Below are 13,562 nucleotides of genomic sequence, written 5' to 3'. Positions count from 1 at the left end.
AAACTACTTGCAAAAAATGTATAAATTAGGGAAAAATGCATGTTTTAGGAGAAAGGGGAACAAAAATGCTTATGAATTTCCCACGTGAACTTTTTAAAAATGAAATTCTCAGACTTGAGGACCAACCAAACTTAAGACTGGAGAAATTCTCAAAATCTGAGATGAACTGAACTTAACAGTAGAAAAATGAGAAACTGAGAGAAACCAAAATTGAGAGATTTGTCCCTCCCTAATGAAAGGTACCCAACATGCCCTAGCACTGAAATAATTTTCCGGACAGAGGCCTGCTTCAGATTAAATCCTGCCATTCCCCTATGGATATTTTACAAATGCATGTTCTAGAAATGTATCAAAGATATTATTGTTGAAACTAAGACAGAACTAGATAGGGAGAGGGTGTATAATTTGAACAGAACTCATAAACAGGCCGTCTGTTCAGATAATAAATTCCTGGGAGGCAGAGATGCTTAACAGTTTAGCAAACCAATGTTTACCTTCCCTAAACATCTCCACCAACACCTTTCACCATATTCCCCCACTGTGCTTGGTAGACCGTCCTCTTCCTCCACTCTTCTCTGTGTCCCCGAAGCAAGATGTTTACAGAAGTGGGGAATCCACCAACCTCACGTGCTTAGTACCTGAGGACCGTTCCATGTTGAGGATCCTATTTCTCAAGGATGAACGGCAACTGCACTTCATCCAGCCCTCATCCTTTCTGAACACCTTCACGTATTCCTTGCACTTGGTTCCACAAGACAGCGGCAGATATTCCTGCAGTTACCAGGTTGCAGAATCCAGATGAGAGATCCCTTCCCCAGGAAGCAACTCCATCAGCCTGTCCATAATGGGTGGGACCTTATTTTTTCAAGATGAATCTGTGGAAGGGAAGGTGGGAGGCTGTTATTTGGAGATGGAGAGGAACTGGGTATCTTCATCATGGAGTTGATTCTCAAACCATTTGGGCTTCATGTATATACAGATGGGCCACAGTTAAGGGTGGAACCTTCTCAAGATAAAAACAACACTAAGTTGATATAATAAAACTAAATAGGAACACACTTAGTTTTTAAAAACTATAAGAATGGAGGCACATTTGGTAAAACCACATTTGTAAAAATGTGTATGGTTCTCATCACAATATCTCAAGAAAGCTATCATAGAGCTGGGAAAGGGGCAGAAAAGGGCAGCCTAAACAATCTAAAGACTGGAATATTTTCCATACCAGCAAAGTCTAAAGCATTTAGAACTTTTTCATTTAGGGAAAAAAACACCATGAAGCAGGGACATGGTAGAGATCTATTAAATGTATTCATTCATTCATTCATTCATTCATTACATTTCTATACCACCCAACAGCTGAAGCTGACTGGGCAGTTCACAAAAATTAAAACCACAAATACAGCATAAAAATATAAAATATAAAAGCTTAAATCTACAGTATAAAAGTAAAAAAAAACCACACCAAAATAAAACCTAGCAGCAATGCAGACATTTAAAATACAATAACAGATTTAAAACAAAAACTAGGGATGTAAGAACTCACCCTAGTTCTGTTCTCTGTGCACTCGCTGAAGCACCGTCCCTGCTTGCTTCCTCCCCCCCAAACCTGTGCTCAAGCCACCCAAGAGTTTGGTGAATTCCCCAGCACTCACTGCGAACCCATTCGGTGAGTGCCGCCATTTTCACGACTGTGCTTTCTAGGAAAAACAGGAAGTTAAAAAAATGTGCATATTCAAATATGCGCAGTTCGGAGCTGGGAAAGCTAAATAAGCACAATATTAGAGGGATTATATGGGGCCGTGGTGTCTTAGTGGTTAAGTCGCTGAACTGCAGACTGGAAGGTCAGCAGGTCAGCAGTTCGAGACCCGAGCGCTGCGTGACGGAGTGAGCTCCTGTCTTCAGTCCCAGCTTCTGCCAACCTAGCAGTTCAAAAGCAAGAAATTGCAAGTAGATAAATAGGTACCGCCTCGGCGGGAAAGGTAACAGCGTTCCGTGCACCTCGGTGTTCAGTCATGCCGGCCACATGACCACGAAAGCGTCTTCGGACAGCGCTGGCTCTTCGGCTTAGAAACGGGGATGAGCACTGCACCCTAGAGTCGGACACGACTGGTTGGGGACACCTTTACCTTTACCTTTACCTTTAACCAAAGCACTTTAGAACAGCAGTGTGTGACTGGAGGTGAGAAAACAGGAACTAACAGTTGTGCTCATTGTACATCATAATTTGAGTCTCAGCATGAAACATTTTTCATCAGCTCCAGAACTCTCCCTGTATCCCAAATCAGGGTCTTCCAGACCTCCATCCAAATCTCCACAAGTTAAAGTTCATAGCCCATCTCCAGTTTCTAGAACTTTGACTGCAGAACTCATGGCCCACACATGTGCTGGTAACGTATGTGATCGGTATGTTAACAGGATTCTACGCAGCTCCTGGGCAGTTCTGTAAACATAGGCCTGCAACACGGTTCATTTTAGTACAAGAGAAGAAAGGAAGAATGGAGTCTGGGTTGGACTCAAAGAGGCAATGCAAAGGTAATTCTCTGTGCCTGTGTACTGTACAATTGTCCCCAACAGACTGCTGGTGATTCAGCCCAGGGAGAGGGGAGGAGACTGGGACATAGGTCAGGCCAGGGAGGTCCCTTCCATCACAGGGATGGACAAATCTGTCAATTTCAGTTTCTGTCAGTTTCTCATTTTTCCAAAGGAGGAAAAATTTGGCTCATCTCAATTTCCATTTGGCTTGTCCCAAACTTCAAGGATTTATTTCAAGTTCACAGAGCAAAATTTGTATGCATTTTTGTGCACATTTCTGCTGATACATGCATTTTTCTATGCAATTTTGCCTAATCTGCTTATTTTTTCTAAGTAATGTTCCTACTTATAATTCATTTTTGGATATTATTTTTAGTAATATATGCATTTTTGCATGTACTTTCCCCCTAATATATACATTTTTTGTATGGATAAAACCATGGCAAAATTTGGAGAAGTGTGGCTTTCAAAGGATAATTGTGTTTCAGTTTGTGTCCTGGTTTAAAACCATGAAATTATGTATGTTTGCATTAAGATATGAATGGGAACTGAATGCCTTTCTCTGCCATCTCTAATCAGCAGCAAATGCTCATCACCGTCAGGGAGAAAAGTGAGAATAAGTCAGAGCAGCCCATAAGGCACAGCACAATTTAAGCCTCCCAACTTTGTTTCCCAATTGTTTCTTTTAATTGTTATTAGCAATTCTGTTTGGATGGTGGAAAAAGCTCAACCAATGAGAGAGAAGTCTTGATCTAACCAATAAGCAGTTCACTCCTTTTATTAATCAATTCAGTGCATAGACTTATTGAAACTGGACTCGCACATTGCCCAACTTTCAGGTTGAATTGGAATATCATTTGACGCTTTGCTAGGGGGGAAATGAACCATGTCTGCGACATGGAAGGGACTAGGGGTGTACGGAACTCACCCCCGAGTCTGCAGGGGGGTCCACAGGGGGAGAGCTGATCCGTTCCGCCCCCCGGAATCCCCTCTGGCTGGCTCCGCTCCTTGGCAAGTCCGCGGAGCTGCTGGTTTGGTCCATCCTCTGCTGTCTTTGGACACAAATGGCGTCCAGCATAGCGGACGCCATTTGCGTCCCTGCTCTTTGCCGTGATAGGCTACATAAAGATTTATGTAGCCTATCACAGCAAACAGCAGGGACACAAATGGCGTCCGCTACACTGGACGCCATTTGCGTCTGAAGACAGGCAGGAGCAGACAGCACAGGCGGCAGCGGCCGACCGGCAGCAGGTAGGGTCCGGCCCCGCGCGGATTCCCCCAGGTGGCGGAGGTGAGTCTTTTGTTCTGCCACGGACTTCAGGGGACCGGATTCTTAGAGGGACAGGATTCTGCTTTTACAAATATACAAAAATGTATGTGTATTTTGAATCGAAAACAACATGGGGGAGAAGATATCAAATATGCATATACAACCTTTATGTCATGTTCCATAATTCAAAAGATGTTACAAGGATAAGCCAAAGAAACCGAAAATGGTATAACCCTTGACATAGCGCACTTACATAGAATGGTTTGCACATTCTTCCTGAAGTGCATTATGAAGGGAAGGCCAAGTCAGGAATGAATTTGAGCATGCAGAGATAGCAGCTCAGACTCAGAATGGGAACAGCCAGAACTGGGGGAGGGTCCCTCCCTTGTGAACTCAGATATGGCAAGGCCTTCTTCTCAAGACCTTGGCACACAGATGGCTTGGCCTGAGGTGCCCCCCTCTCCTCCTCCATGAGAACTCAGGTCTCAGGGGAGGAGGAGAACAAGGGGCGTGACTTGAGGGATACTAGGGTCCAGCGCAGAGCAAAGCGGGAAAAGTTAGAGGTGGAGCTCAGACGCTCCACCTGGTTGGCTATGCGTGTTAGCCTACGTAGGTGGGAGCAACTGTAAGGGAGGGGCATCCCCCCCCCAAGCTAATCTACCCAGGAAGTTCTTGTTCAAACTTCTGGCAACTTCTCTAACTTCCACTTCGGCTCCTCTATTGGTATTTGTAATTGTGTGGAGTAGCTGTTTCCTTTGTAGCCTGAGAGTCTCCTAGGATTTGCATTTGTAATGAACCTGGTCGTCAACTAAGAACGTAGTGAGCCTGAAGCCTAGTATCTCAGAGTGTGCTGATTGCAAAGGGAGAGGACAAAGGAATGTGACAGGCCACACAGAGGCCACACATCCTTTTCACAAAATGGCGACCATGGGAGTGATGGACGGTTCTGGGTAGGTGTGGGCAGCTCAGTGAGCATGGGGGGGGGACTTGTGAGCAGGTCCAGGAGAGCGCAAGTGGGGCAGCAGCTTGGTGGGGGCCCAGAGGACCCAGATGGGGGGCATCTATCCAGGCTGTCCATCCTTATTGAAATTGGGGTCAAAAAGAACAGAAGAGATTGGTGACTTATCTGGGCACAATACTTTCCTATGTTTGCCCCATATCCTCAGAATGTCTGGTAAAGTTGAGCTTTCCCCCATCGCTTTTCTCTGTTCTTAGGATGTAACCACAGGACTGCATCTTCTGATTGCTTACTCAAGTGTTCCCATCTAAATGTCTCTTCTTGAGAACTTTCAAACCTGTCCAAATCTTTATCCATTTTAAAAAATTAGCTTGAAAAAAACACTACAGTGTCCAGAGCTGCAATTCCACCTTCCTTAAATGTCCACATTATTTTAAAATTAACCCTAGCTTTCTCTTTCCCCCAAATACAATTATTAATCATATCTTGCCATTCTTTCATATCAGATTCTGAAGTAGCACTGGGCAGATTTGCAACACACACACACACACACACACACACGTTACAAAACATAATTTGCAGGAGGGCATTCACCTTGATAGCTACTATTCATCTGAAGCATGACAAAATAAATTTTGACCATCTATTCAGCTTTGCTTGAATTTTTCTTTCAACCTCTTTTTCTTTCAGTTTAGATTATTTGAGTCTTTGAAGTTACAAGAAAACCAAATCCGCAAATAATGGATAGCTTTATGTTCAGCTATGAAGCACATTAAATGTTGGATCTGGTGAATTTCTTTGTCAGGAAGAAAGTTAAATGTTCTGTTTGCACTGGATTCATATTGTAACCAGACACCTTGCTAAAGTCCTCGGTGATTTCAAGGACCCCTATTAATGACTCTTGTGGTTCAAGAACTGTTAGGGCTACATCGTCTGCAAATAAATATGTTTTAGCTTCATGGTCTTGTAGGTTAACCTACCCATGATGTGTGCAGTTGCTGTCTACTGCTGTGGCTGAGCGGTTACAGAGCTGCTCTGAGACATTTGCATTGTGGGTTTGTGGCAGCTCCTTTTCTTTTGCCACCATCATCACTATGTTTTGTTTTGTTTGCAAAAAATGCGGGGGGCACCTTGCCCACATTTGAACTCCCATCTCCTGATTCCCAATCCCAGGCATCCCTCTCACCTTCACTACTGCACTTCCCTCCCCTCTGGTCTTGTCTCGCCTTGCCCCCCCCCCACTCCTATCCAGCATTCTGCTACCAACTTTATTCCCCCCTCTCATGGCTTTGAGCACAGGACACCCTCCTCAGATCCCTACACCGGGTCCTTCTCTGCTCCCAGATCCTGCAGAAACTTTCTCTCCTTACCTCCAGGGGAGGCTGGTGGCTCAATGTCAGTTTGGGGGGGGGTGAATCCACTCTGGGTTTCAGTCAGAACTCTACAGAAGCTATCCAAGGTGCTGCACCTATTTGGGGGCTGGGGTTCAGAACCTTGGACAGCTCCTTTAGAGTTCTGATGGGTTCTGACTAAACCCAGAGAGGATTCTTCATCCCACTGACATCGGAGCCACCCGCCTCCACCGCCTCCAACCCCCTCTGCGGCCTTATCCCTTGTCCCCCTATGACAGACACATCTGTCCATGTTGGTTTCTCTCTGGTTCTCACTTTTTTCCAACCTCAAGTTTGGTTCATCTTGAACTTGGCGGGTGGGGCGCTTAAGTTTCCACAAAAATGAATATGCAGTTATGTGTGCATTTCTCCCAGTACTTGCATTTTTGAATATGATTTTGCCTAATATGCACAGTTTTGTAAGCCATGTTCCCAATATGATGCATTTACTTTCACTAATAATGCATCTCTATGTGCATTTTGCCTTAATACACACATATTTGTAGGCATCTTTTGAGCAGAGAACTCCACTGCAAAATCTGGAGAGGTGTGAATTTCAAAGGATAACTGAGTTTCAGTTTGCATCATAGTTGGAAGTGTGAAACTGGACACAGTTGCATCAAAATTTCTCACCCGTGCCTATATCCACCCCTTATATATCGACACTTTCTTGCCTGTGGCCTTTGCTGGTCCAGCACTAGCCCCCTCAGCCACTGGAAGGGCTCCTACTCACTCACGTGACTCCACGCTTTCTCCTGTGCTGCTCCTTTGTATGACACTGCCACCTTAGTCCCTCTGCAATGCCAACCCTTGCACTTCCTTCAGATCCCTCCCCCAAACCCAAGTTTTCTATGCAGCTTTGGCAGATCCCCTTGTTTTGTTTGCTTGTTTGTTCGTTCATCCTTCATTAGATTTTTATACCACCCAACTAGCTAATGCTCTCAGGATGCGGTTTGTTTACAATAGTCCCCATATTAGTCATAGAGAGGGCCTTCTCTGTGGTGACCCCCACTCTGTGGAAATCCCTCCCTAGGGAACTCCGCCATGCCCCTCCTTAATGAGCTTCCACCGCACATTAAAAACGTGGTTGTTCAGGCAGGCATTTGGGGTGGGTTAGGGTATTTTTTAGAAATATGATGTTTTTAATGTAGTATTTTATTGTTTTAAACTGCTTTTATTGTTGTACATCGCCCAGAGTGGCTGGGTGACAGCCAGATGGGCAATTAATTAATTAATTAATTAATAAGTGAATAAATAAATATCCTTCTGTAGCCAAGTTTAACTGCAGTAGCTGCATATCCTTCCCATCTTCAGCTACCCCCGTTTCCCTCCCCTTCCTCTGTCATCTCCCTTGTGTCTGTTTGCTACATTTAAGCCCCTTGGGGCAGAGACCTGTCTTCTTGTCCTTTGCAAAGTGCGATGTACGCAGGTGGTGCAAGATGAATAAATATCCATAACAGGAATACATTTTCAATCCTGATTTGCAGTGAGCAGAAAAGGCTGAATCTGTTGGCAGCACCAACTTGAAAATCAAACATTACGTTTCTTCTCTGTCTTTTTCATTGCTGATTCCACCAATTTCCCTGTCCCTTAACACCCATTTTCATAGCTGCACCATATTTAGAAGTCTGAAAAGTATCCTCAGTTTTGCCACCAGCTTTCCTACTGTCTCCCAGACATCCTGGAATGTGAGATAGTTTTAAATTGTCATTTGTTCCACTACTCCACAGAGAGTTGAGTTAAAAATGGTTCTTCCACAGAAATACTACGGCCTGGCTTTTTCAGGAGATAACAGATCTCTCACTAAACTCAACAGTAGCAGAGTCCCACCCCACCCCAGATACAATGGCATTCTTTTTCTCTTCAACTGTTCTGTTAATAGCCGGGGGAAAGTGAGCCAGACTTCCATACGTTCTCTTCCCCAGTTTGCTCCTGCCAATTATACCGTGAAAGAGTATCCCCATGTGTAGACCCAGCACTACCACAAGGCAAAGTGAGGTGGCCCCCTCAGGCGGAAGATCCTAGGGGCGGCAGCAGTGAGATCTCCGAGAACAGGGCTATGTGCTTGCCTTGCACCTCCTAAGTTGTAGACTCCCTCAGGGTACCATATAGGTATGAATCCACTGGAGGTGGTCATTAGGAGGATTGGACATGAATGCATCAGTATTCTGACAGTATGCAACCCTAGTTCTCTGTATCATCTGAGTCCGGAGAGACAGTGCAGGCCCCAAACCAGTGTCTGGATGCAGTGGTGGACTGGATGAGGGCCAATAAGCTGAGGCTGGATCCTGACAAGATGGAGGCACTGTGGATAGGTGGTTCTCTTGTCCAGGAATTAGGAAAGTGACATGTTCTGGATGGGGTTGCACCCCCTCTGAAGGAGCAGGTGCATAGCTTGTGGGTGTGCCTAGAGCTGTCATTGTCTGTGGAGGCACAGGTGGCCTTCACATTGAGGAATGCCTTTTTCCAGCTTCGGTTGGTTCACCAGATCCAGCTGTTCCCAGACAGGGATAGCCTGGCCACTGTGATCCATGGACTGATAACCTCAAGACTGGACCATTTCACAATGCACTTTGCTGCACAGGGTTGCCTGTGCTGTAGGCCCAGAAACTGCAGCAAGTGCAAAATGCCACTGAGTGGGAACATATTACGCCACTTCTGAAGACGTTGTACTGGCTCGCAATAAGCTACCAAGCCAGGTTCAAGATGCTTGGGCTGATGTAGAAAGCCCAACACAGCTCAGAACCCAGATACATGGTGGAGCCCCTTCTCCCTTATGCACCTGCTTGGATCTGATTGGGGGTGCCCTCTTGATGGTGCCATATTTGCCTGGGGTTCAATACCCAGCAACCCAAGAAAAGGCGTTCTCAAAACAGGCATCCCAACAATGGAATTCCCTTCCCCCTCATACCCATTTGACATTGAATGAATCTTACAAGCTTCCGGTACCAATGAAGGACCTATTTGTTCACCCAGGCTTTCAATTGAATTTCTTTCTTTCTTTCTTTTTTCTTTTCTTTTCTTTTCTTTTCTTTTCTTTCTCTTTTTGCTACATTGTGTAAACTACTGTTTATCTGTGTTACTGTTCTACCCTGTTTGATGTTCTTTTTTGGTTGACGTTGTATGATTTTATTGTGTTTTATTGGTTGCACCTCACTTTAGGATTATTTTATAATGAAAAGCAAGTAGTTAATTTCATAAATAAATGCAGAAATAAACCTGGGTCTTCTTGCTGAAAGAAAATCTCCTGAATCTGAAAATGTAGGTTCCCAAATTTTTCAATGCCTCATTTCTCTGCTGTCTTGAAAAAAATGGCAGCCTTCTTCATCTTGCTGCATTTTTCAGCAAAGACAGCCGATTTATGTTATTACCAAAGTTGTGACCTTCACAATTCTCAAAAATCTCTAATATCTCCATCTGAAAGTATGTGGTGCTTTAAACATACTAATAATACATGTTTGGACGTATAGTTTTCCTGCAAAAACTTTCTCTGGCTCACCTGAACAATATTAAGGTACCAGTACATAACCTGAATGAAGTTTCAGTAAGAGAATTATAAACTGGACATGATACCATTCCAGTTAGAAGGAACTTTATTATTTCCCATGTTATGTTTTGGTATATAGAGAAATCTGATCAGTAAACACTGTTCAGCTCAGAAGTTCCAAGTTCAGCCCATCGGTCTGTTGACAGATGTGCTATCTCCAAGATAACATTTACAGTTTATGTTACATGTCATTTTCCAGTGACGTATTCCACATCCTTTCATCCACAAAACCTTTATCAGGATTTCCAATCATGGGAGCTTTGTAAGCGCATTCACAAGTACTTTTTCAGATTTTCACCCTGAATGTGCAAGCTGTGGAATAGCCAGGGCCAGAGGTACAAGGATGCTGGGATGGGATGGGGTAGGCATATATGCTCATGTTTGTCCTGTCCCCCAGCTTAGCCCTACTTATTGTATTGTAGGCAAACACCTGCCTAGGGCCAATATCTCTGCAGGGTTTGGGGATGGCATCAACTATCATCAGCACAGGTTTCAGTTCTCCACTTTCAAGTGCCCATCCCATGCCTTCAGGACTTGAAATGACAGGAATTAGTGTACACGGCTGCTTCCATACCATGTTCTGATCATAAATTATTTTCAGATGTTGTTGCAATGTATCCTGGGTTGGAGGCATTGATTACTGATGTCCTTGGGAGCCAACTTCTTCTCTCCATTCACACAATACACAGAATCCTGAGCAATGCCCAGAAATCTGTTCAGCTGCCCAGTCGGTTCATTGTTGCCCCCGTTGTCGCAAACACTTCTTCCCCTCAAAGCAAAATCCATGGGAACGTCGACAGGCTGGGTTGCACGATACTGAGAGCAGTTTAACGATGAACACCTGTGCTTTGAAGATGTGGATGAACCTTGAGATCCCTATGACTCTTCAGTGTAGTGTGCAGTAGAGGAAGGAAGCGATCAGCTAGGCATGTGCAGTAGAGAGATCATCCAGTTCTAGGGAGCCATCTGGAGTTTGGACTGCATAAACGGTAAGCTTATTTGCAACAATAAGTTGTGAATCTGCATCAAAGTTTTCTCTGCCCTTTGTGGAGCAAGCTGTCCCACTCCCTCAGGTGGGAGGACACATGTCATCCCCCTCCTGCTGCTCCTCCCACACCTCCCTCTGAGGGGTCCTTCTTCAGAGCAAGGCATTGTGGGTGAGGTGGACATGGAGACCACCTGTTCCACTGCAACACAGGTGGTCTCCAGGACCACCTCAACCACAATACTTAACTCTGAGGAAGGATCCCTTGGAGTGAGGGGGTTTGTATCTTGCGAGCTCTCTGGAGGTCCATACCAGCCACCACCTCACTCTGGGGCCTATATGTGAAATCCTTTCCCTAAGAAGCAATCCCATAAAAGCCAGCTCTTCAGTGGGTGGCTACAAGACTGATGGCCTTCCAGTTGTGGTTAGGGATGTCGGAGAGATCCACAACAGAACCAAATGAGCTCAGATTTATGAATCACCTGTCAGGCAGATTCCACGAACTCATGGACCATTTTTCTAAATTTCCCAAATTTTGTGCAAATTTTGTCATAGAAAAACACACAAACATTTAAAACCTGGCCAAAAATGTGCATTTCCCCCATAGACTAAACTGTGAATTTGCGCATGGGGGGGATTTGTCCATGTGAATTTGTGCAAATTTGGAAACTAAAGAATCCAGTTCCGTCAATGGGTGGACGACAGAATGAAAGGCACCTGACACAGACAGAACAGATTCTACACCATCCATACATCCCTAGTTGTTGTGCCTTACTTATGGAATTCCTTCCCAAGGAGGCTTGCCTGGTGTCCACACTGTTGGCTTTTCAGTGTTTGGCAAAGACATTCCTTTTCTCCCAGGCAGTTTAGATTTTACAGCTTAGATTTCCCATACTGTGCTGATTGCTTTTAAATATTTTATATAACATTTGCTGTGCCGATTGTTGGGGGGGGGGGGTTAATTGTGTACTGTTTTTATTCTTTTATCATGTCATCCACCCAGAGAATTTTTTGTTATTGGTTAGGGTAGAACATAAATAAAATAAGACAAAAAGAAAGGAAGACATGATACATGATTTCTAGTGTACAGATGTCTCAGCTGGCCTGCGGTTGCTGTATTTGCACTGAGGGCAAGAGTCCACTGGACTCATGTTTTCCCCAGAAGTGGTGCACATCACTCTAACCTAGGACAAAGCAATAGATCATGTTGCCAAAATTCATGTTGCAGTAAAAAAAAAAGAAAGAAAGAAAATTCTGGGCTTTGAATTTCATGAGTTTGAAAAAAAAATGGCATGACACTATAGAAAGAAAAATCCATAACATTTTTTTGCTTATGAACTGATTTTTAAAAATTAAAGTTATTATTTGTGAAGATGCCTACAAAATACTTGCTATTAAAAAAATGATAACCACAAATGGGAAATTGGTGGACATTTTCCAAGATGGCATCCAACCTACTAACCACCACCCCCCAAAAAAAAACAGCGATCTAGAAATATCCAGTTACACTTAATTTCCCTCAAATACCACCACCTTCCTCAGTTTTTTTGAGTGGTCTAGTCTAAAAGGTGACATCTGAGCCCTTGTAAAGAAGAGGGCAGAGGAAGGTGACATTAGACCTTGGATGGCTCAGGAGCCCATTCTGAAGGAGCCTTTAGTTTTCAGCATTGTTTTAGGGTATGTTTACAAATGCGAAACAATTCAGCTCTCATGGGGTGCCTCAAGAAACGTTTGATATAAGACAATGGACAAAAGAATTGCCAATACCCTTCCAAAAGTAAGAATAACTCTGCTGAATGAGATTGAGATCAAAGATTCATTTAGCCCAGTTTTCTAACAGCACACCCAGTATCTGGTGATTCAGTGACAGATTGAATCTTTACCTGGAAGGTCCATGTCACTCTCATGACTTACATACTTGACAAAACCCTCCTTAGGAATTTGTCTAGTTTTTTTAAAAAGCCATCTAAGCTACTGACCATCACCACTTCCTGTAGCGGTGAATTCCAGGATGATTATATACTCCCCTTCTTTTGCCATAACTAAAAATTGGGGAGAAATTCCATAATTTTCTGATGTTCCTTCAAGGATGTCATACTGGTTGAACTGCTTTATATCTGTACTGTGGGTGGTTCTCTGAAGCCCAGGCACAAATGGACTGAAAATTACAAGTGAATCTCCCTACTTACCTGTAGTGCGACCATTTGGGCCTCCAGTGTTCCAAGATGGTCTAACTCTTTACTTTTTCCTGACTCAGGTTCTTGCTGACATTTCAGTGCTTCTAAATTGCAAATAAAGATAGAGAAAGAAAAGAAGGGGTGGGAATGTATTACTTAGTTATCCTTCTTATCTATTGTCTTGCAAAACTCAACCCTAATCCAAATCAGAAAGTGTGTGTGGGGGGGGGGCAGTCTCCTGGCAACTCACTCTTTTAAAGCAAAATGGACCACTGCCTAGTCAGCACCCTCCTTCCAGGGCATATAATTAGGTTTAGGTATGGCAGAGCATTTTGTCTGGTCCACATATTTAAGCAAATCATCCTAGGGATGTCAGAGAATTCCGCAACGGATCTCGGTGAGGCCGAATGCCAGTGCATTCGGCCCCCTGAAATCCGTTGCGGAATGAAGCCCCCCGCCCCCCCAACCCTCGAAAGGTGCACGGGACGAAGTCCCTGCCGCCCTCACCCCATGAAAGCCGCACGAAACGTAGCACTTACCTGCTCCTGTCCATGCTGCTTTGCGAATGGCGGCCATCCTGCGGCTGCCATTCGCTTCCTCCTCTCAATAGCCGTGATAGGCTACGTAAATACTTACGTAGGCTATAACGGCTAATGCAGGGATGCCATTTGCGTCCCTGAGGAGGCCATGATAGGCTACGTA

The 13,562-nt window shown here is 44.3% G+C and overlaps 1 protein-coding gene across 5 annotated transcripts in view; it reads right to left on the bottom strand.

Moving 5' to 3' along the window:
* Positions 1 to 249: 249 nt before the first annotated feature.
* Positions 250 to 13,562, bottom strand: part of LOC146343057 (Fc receptor-like protein 5) — a 28,637-nt gene continuing 15,324 nt past the window's right edge. For 3 of the 5 annotated variants that reach the window (XM_084806608.1, XM_084806603.1, XM_084806605.1), the window contains 2 exons: positions 12,873 to 12,964; positions 250 to 875 (listed from right to left, as the gene is read on the bottom strand). In XM_084806608.1, the coding sequence (XP_084662734.1) occupies positions 831 to 875; positions 12,873 to 12,964 (137 nt within the window). In that variant the 3' untranslated portion in view covers positions 250 to 830. Of the gene's footprint in view, positions 876 to 9,328; positions 10,677 to 12,872; positions 12,965 to 13,562 lie in introns of those variants that run through there. The other 2 variants (XM_084806607.1, XM_084806604.1) reach the window with 1 other exon arrangement.

Source organism: Heloderma suspectum, chromosome 6, assembly GCF_057233095.1.
Source record: "Heloderma suspectum isolate Gila_16-S chromosome 6, 16-S_ref, whole genome shotgun sequence".
NCBI classification, from domain to species: domain Eukaryota; kingdom Metazoa; phylum Chordata; class Lepidosauria; order Squamata; family Helodermatidae; genus Heloderma; species Heloderma suspectum.
Note: the sequence above shows the minus strand (reverse complement) of the source record. Positions and strands in the feature narration are given on the sequence as shown.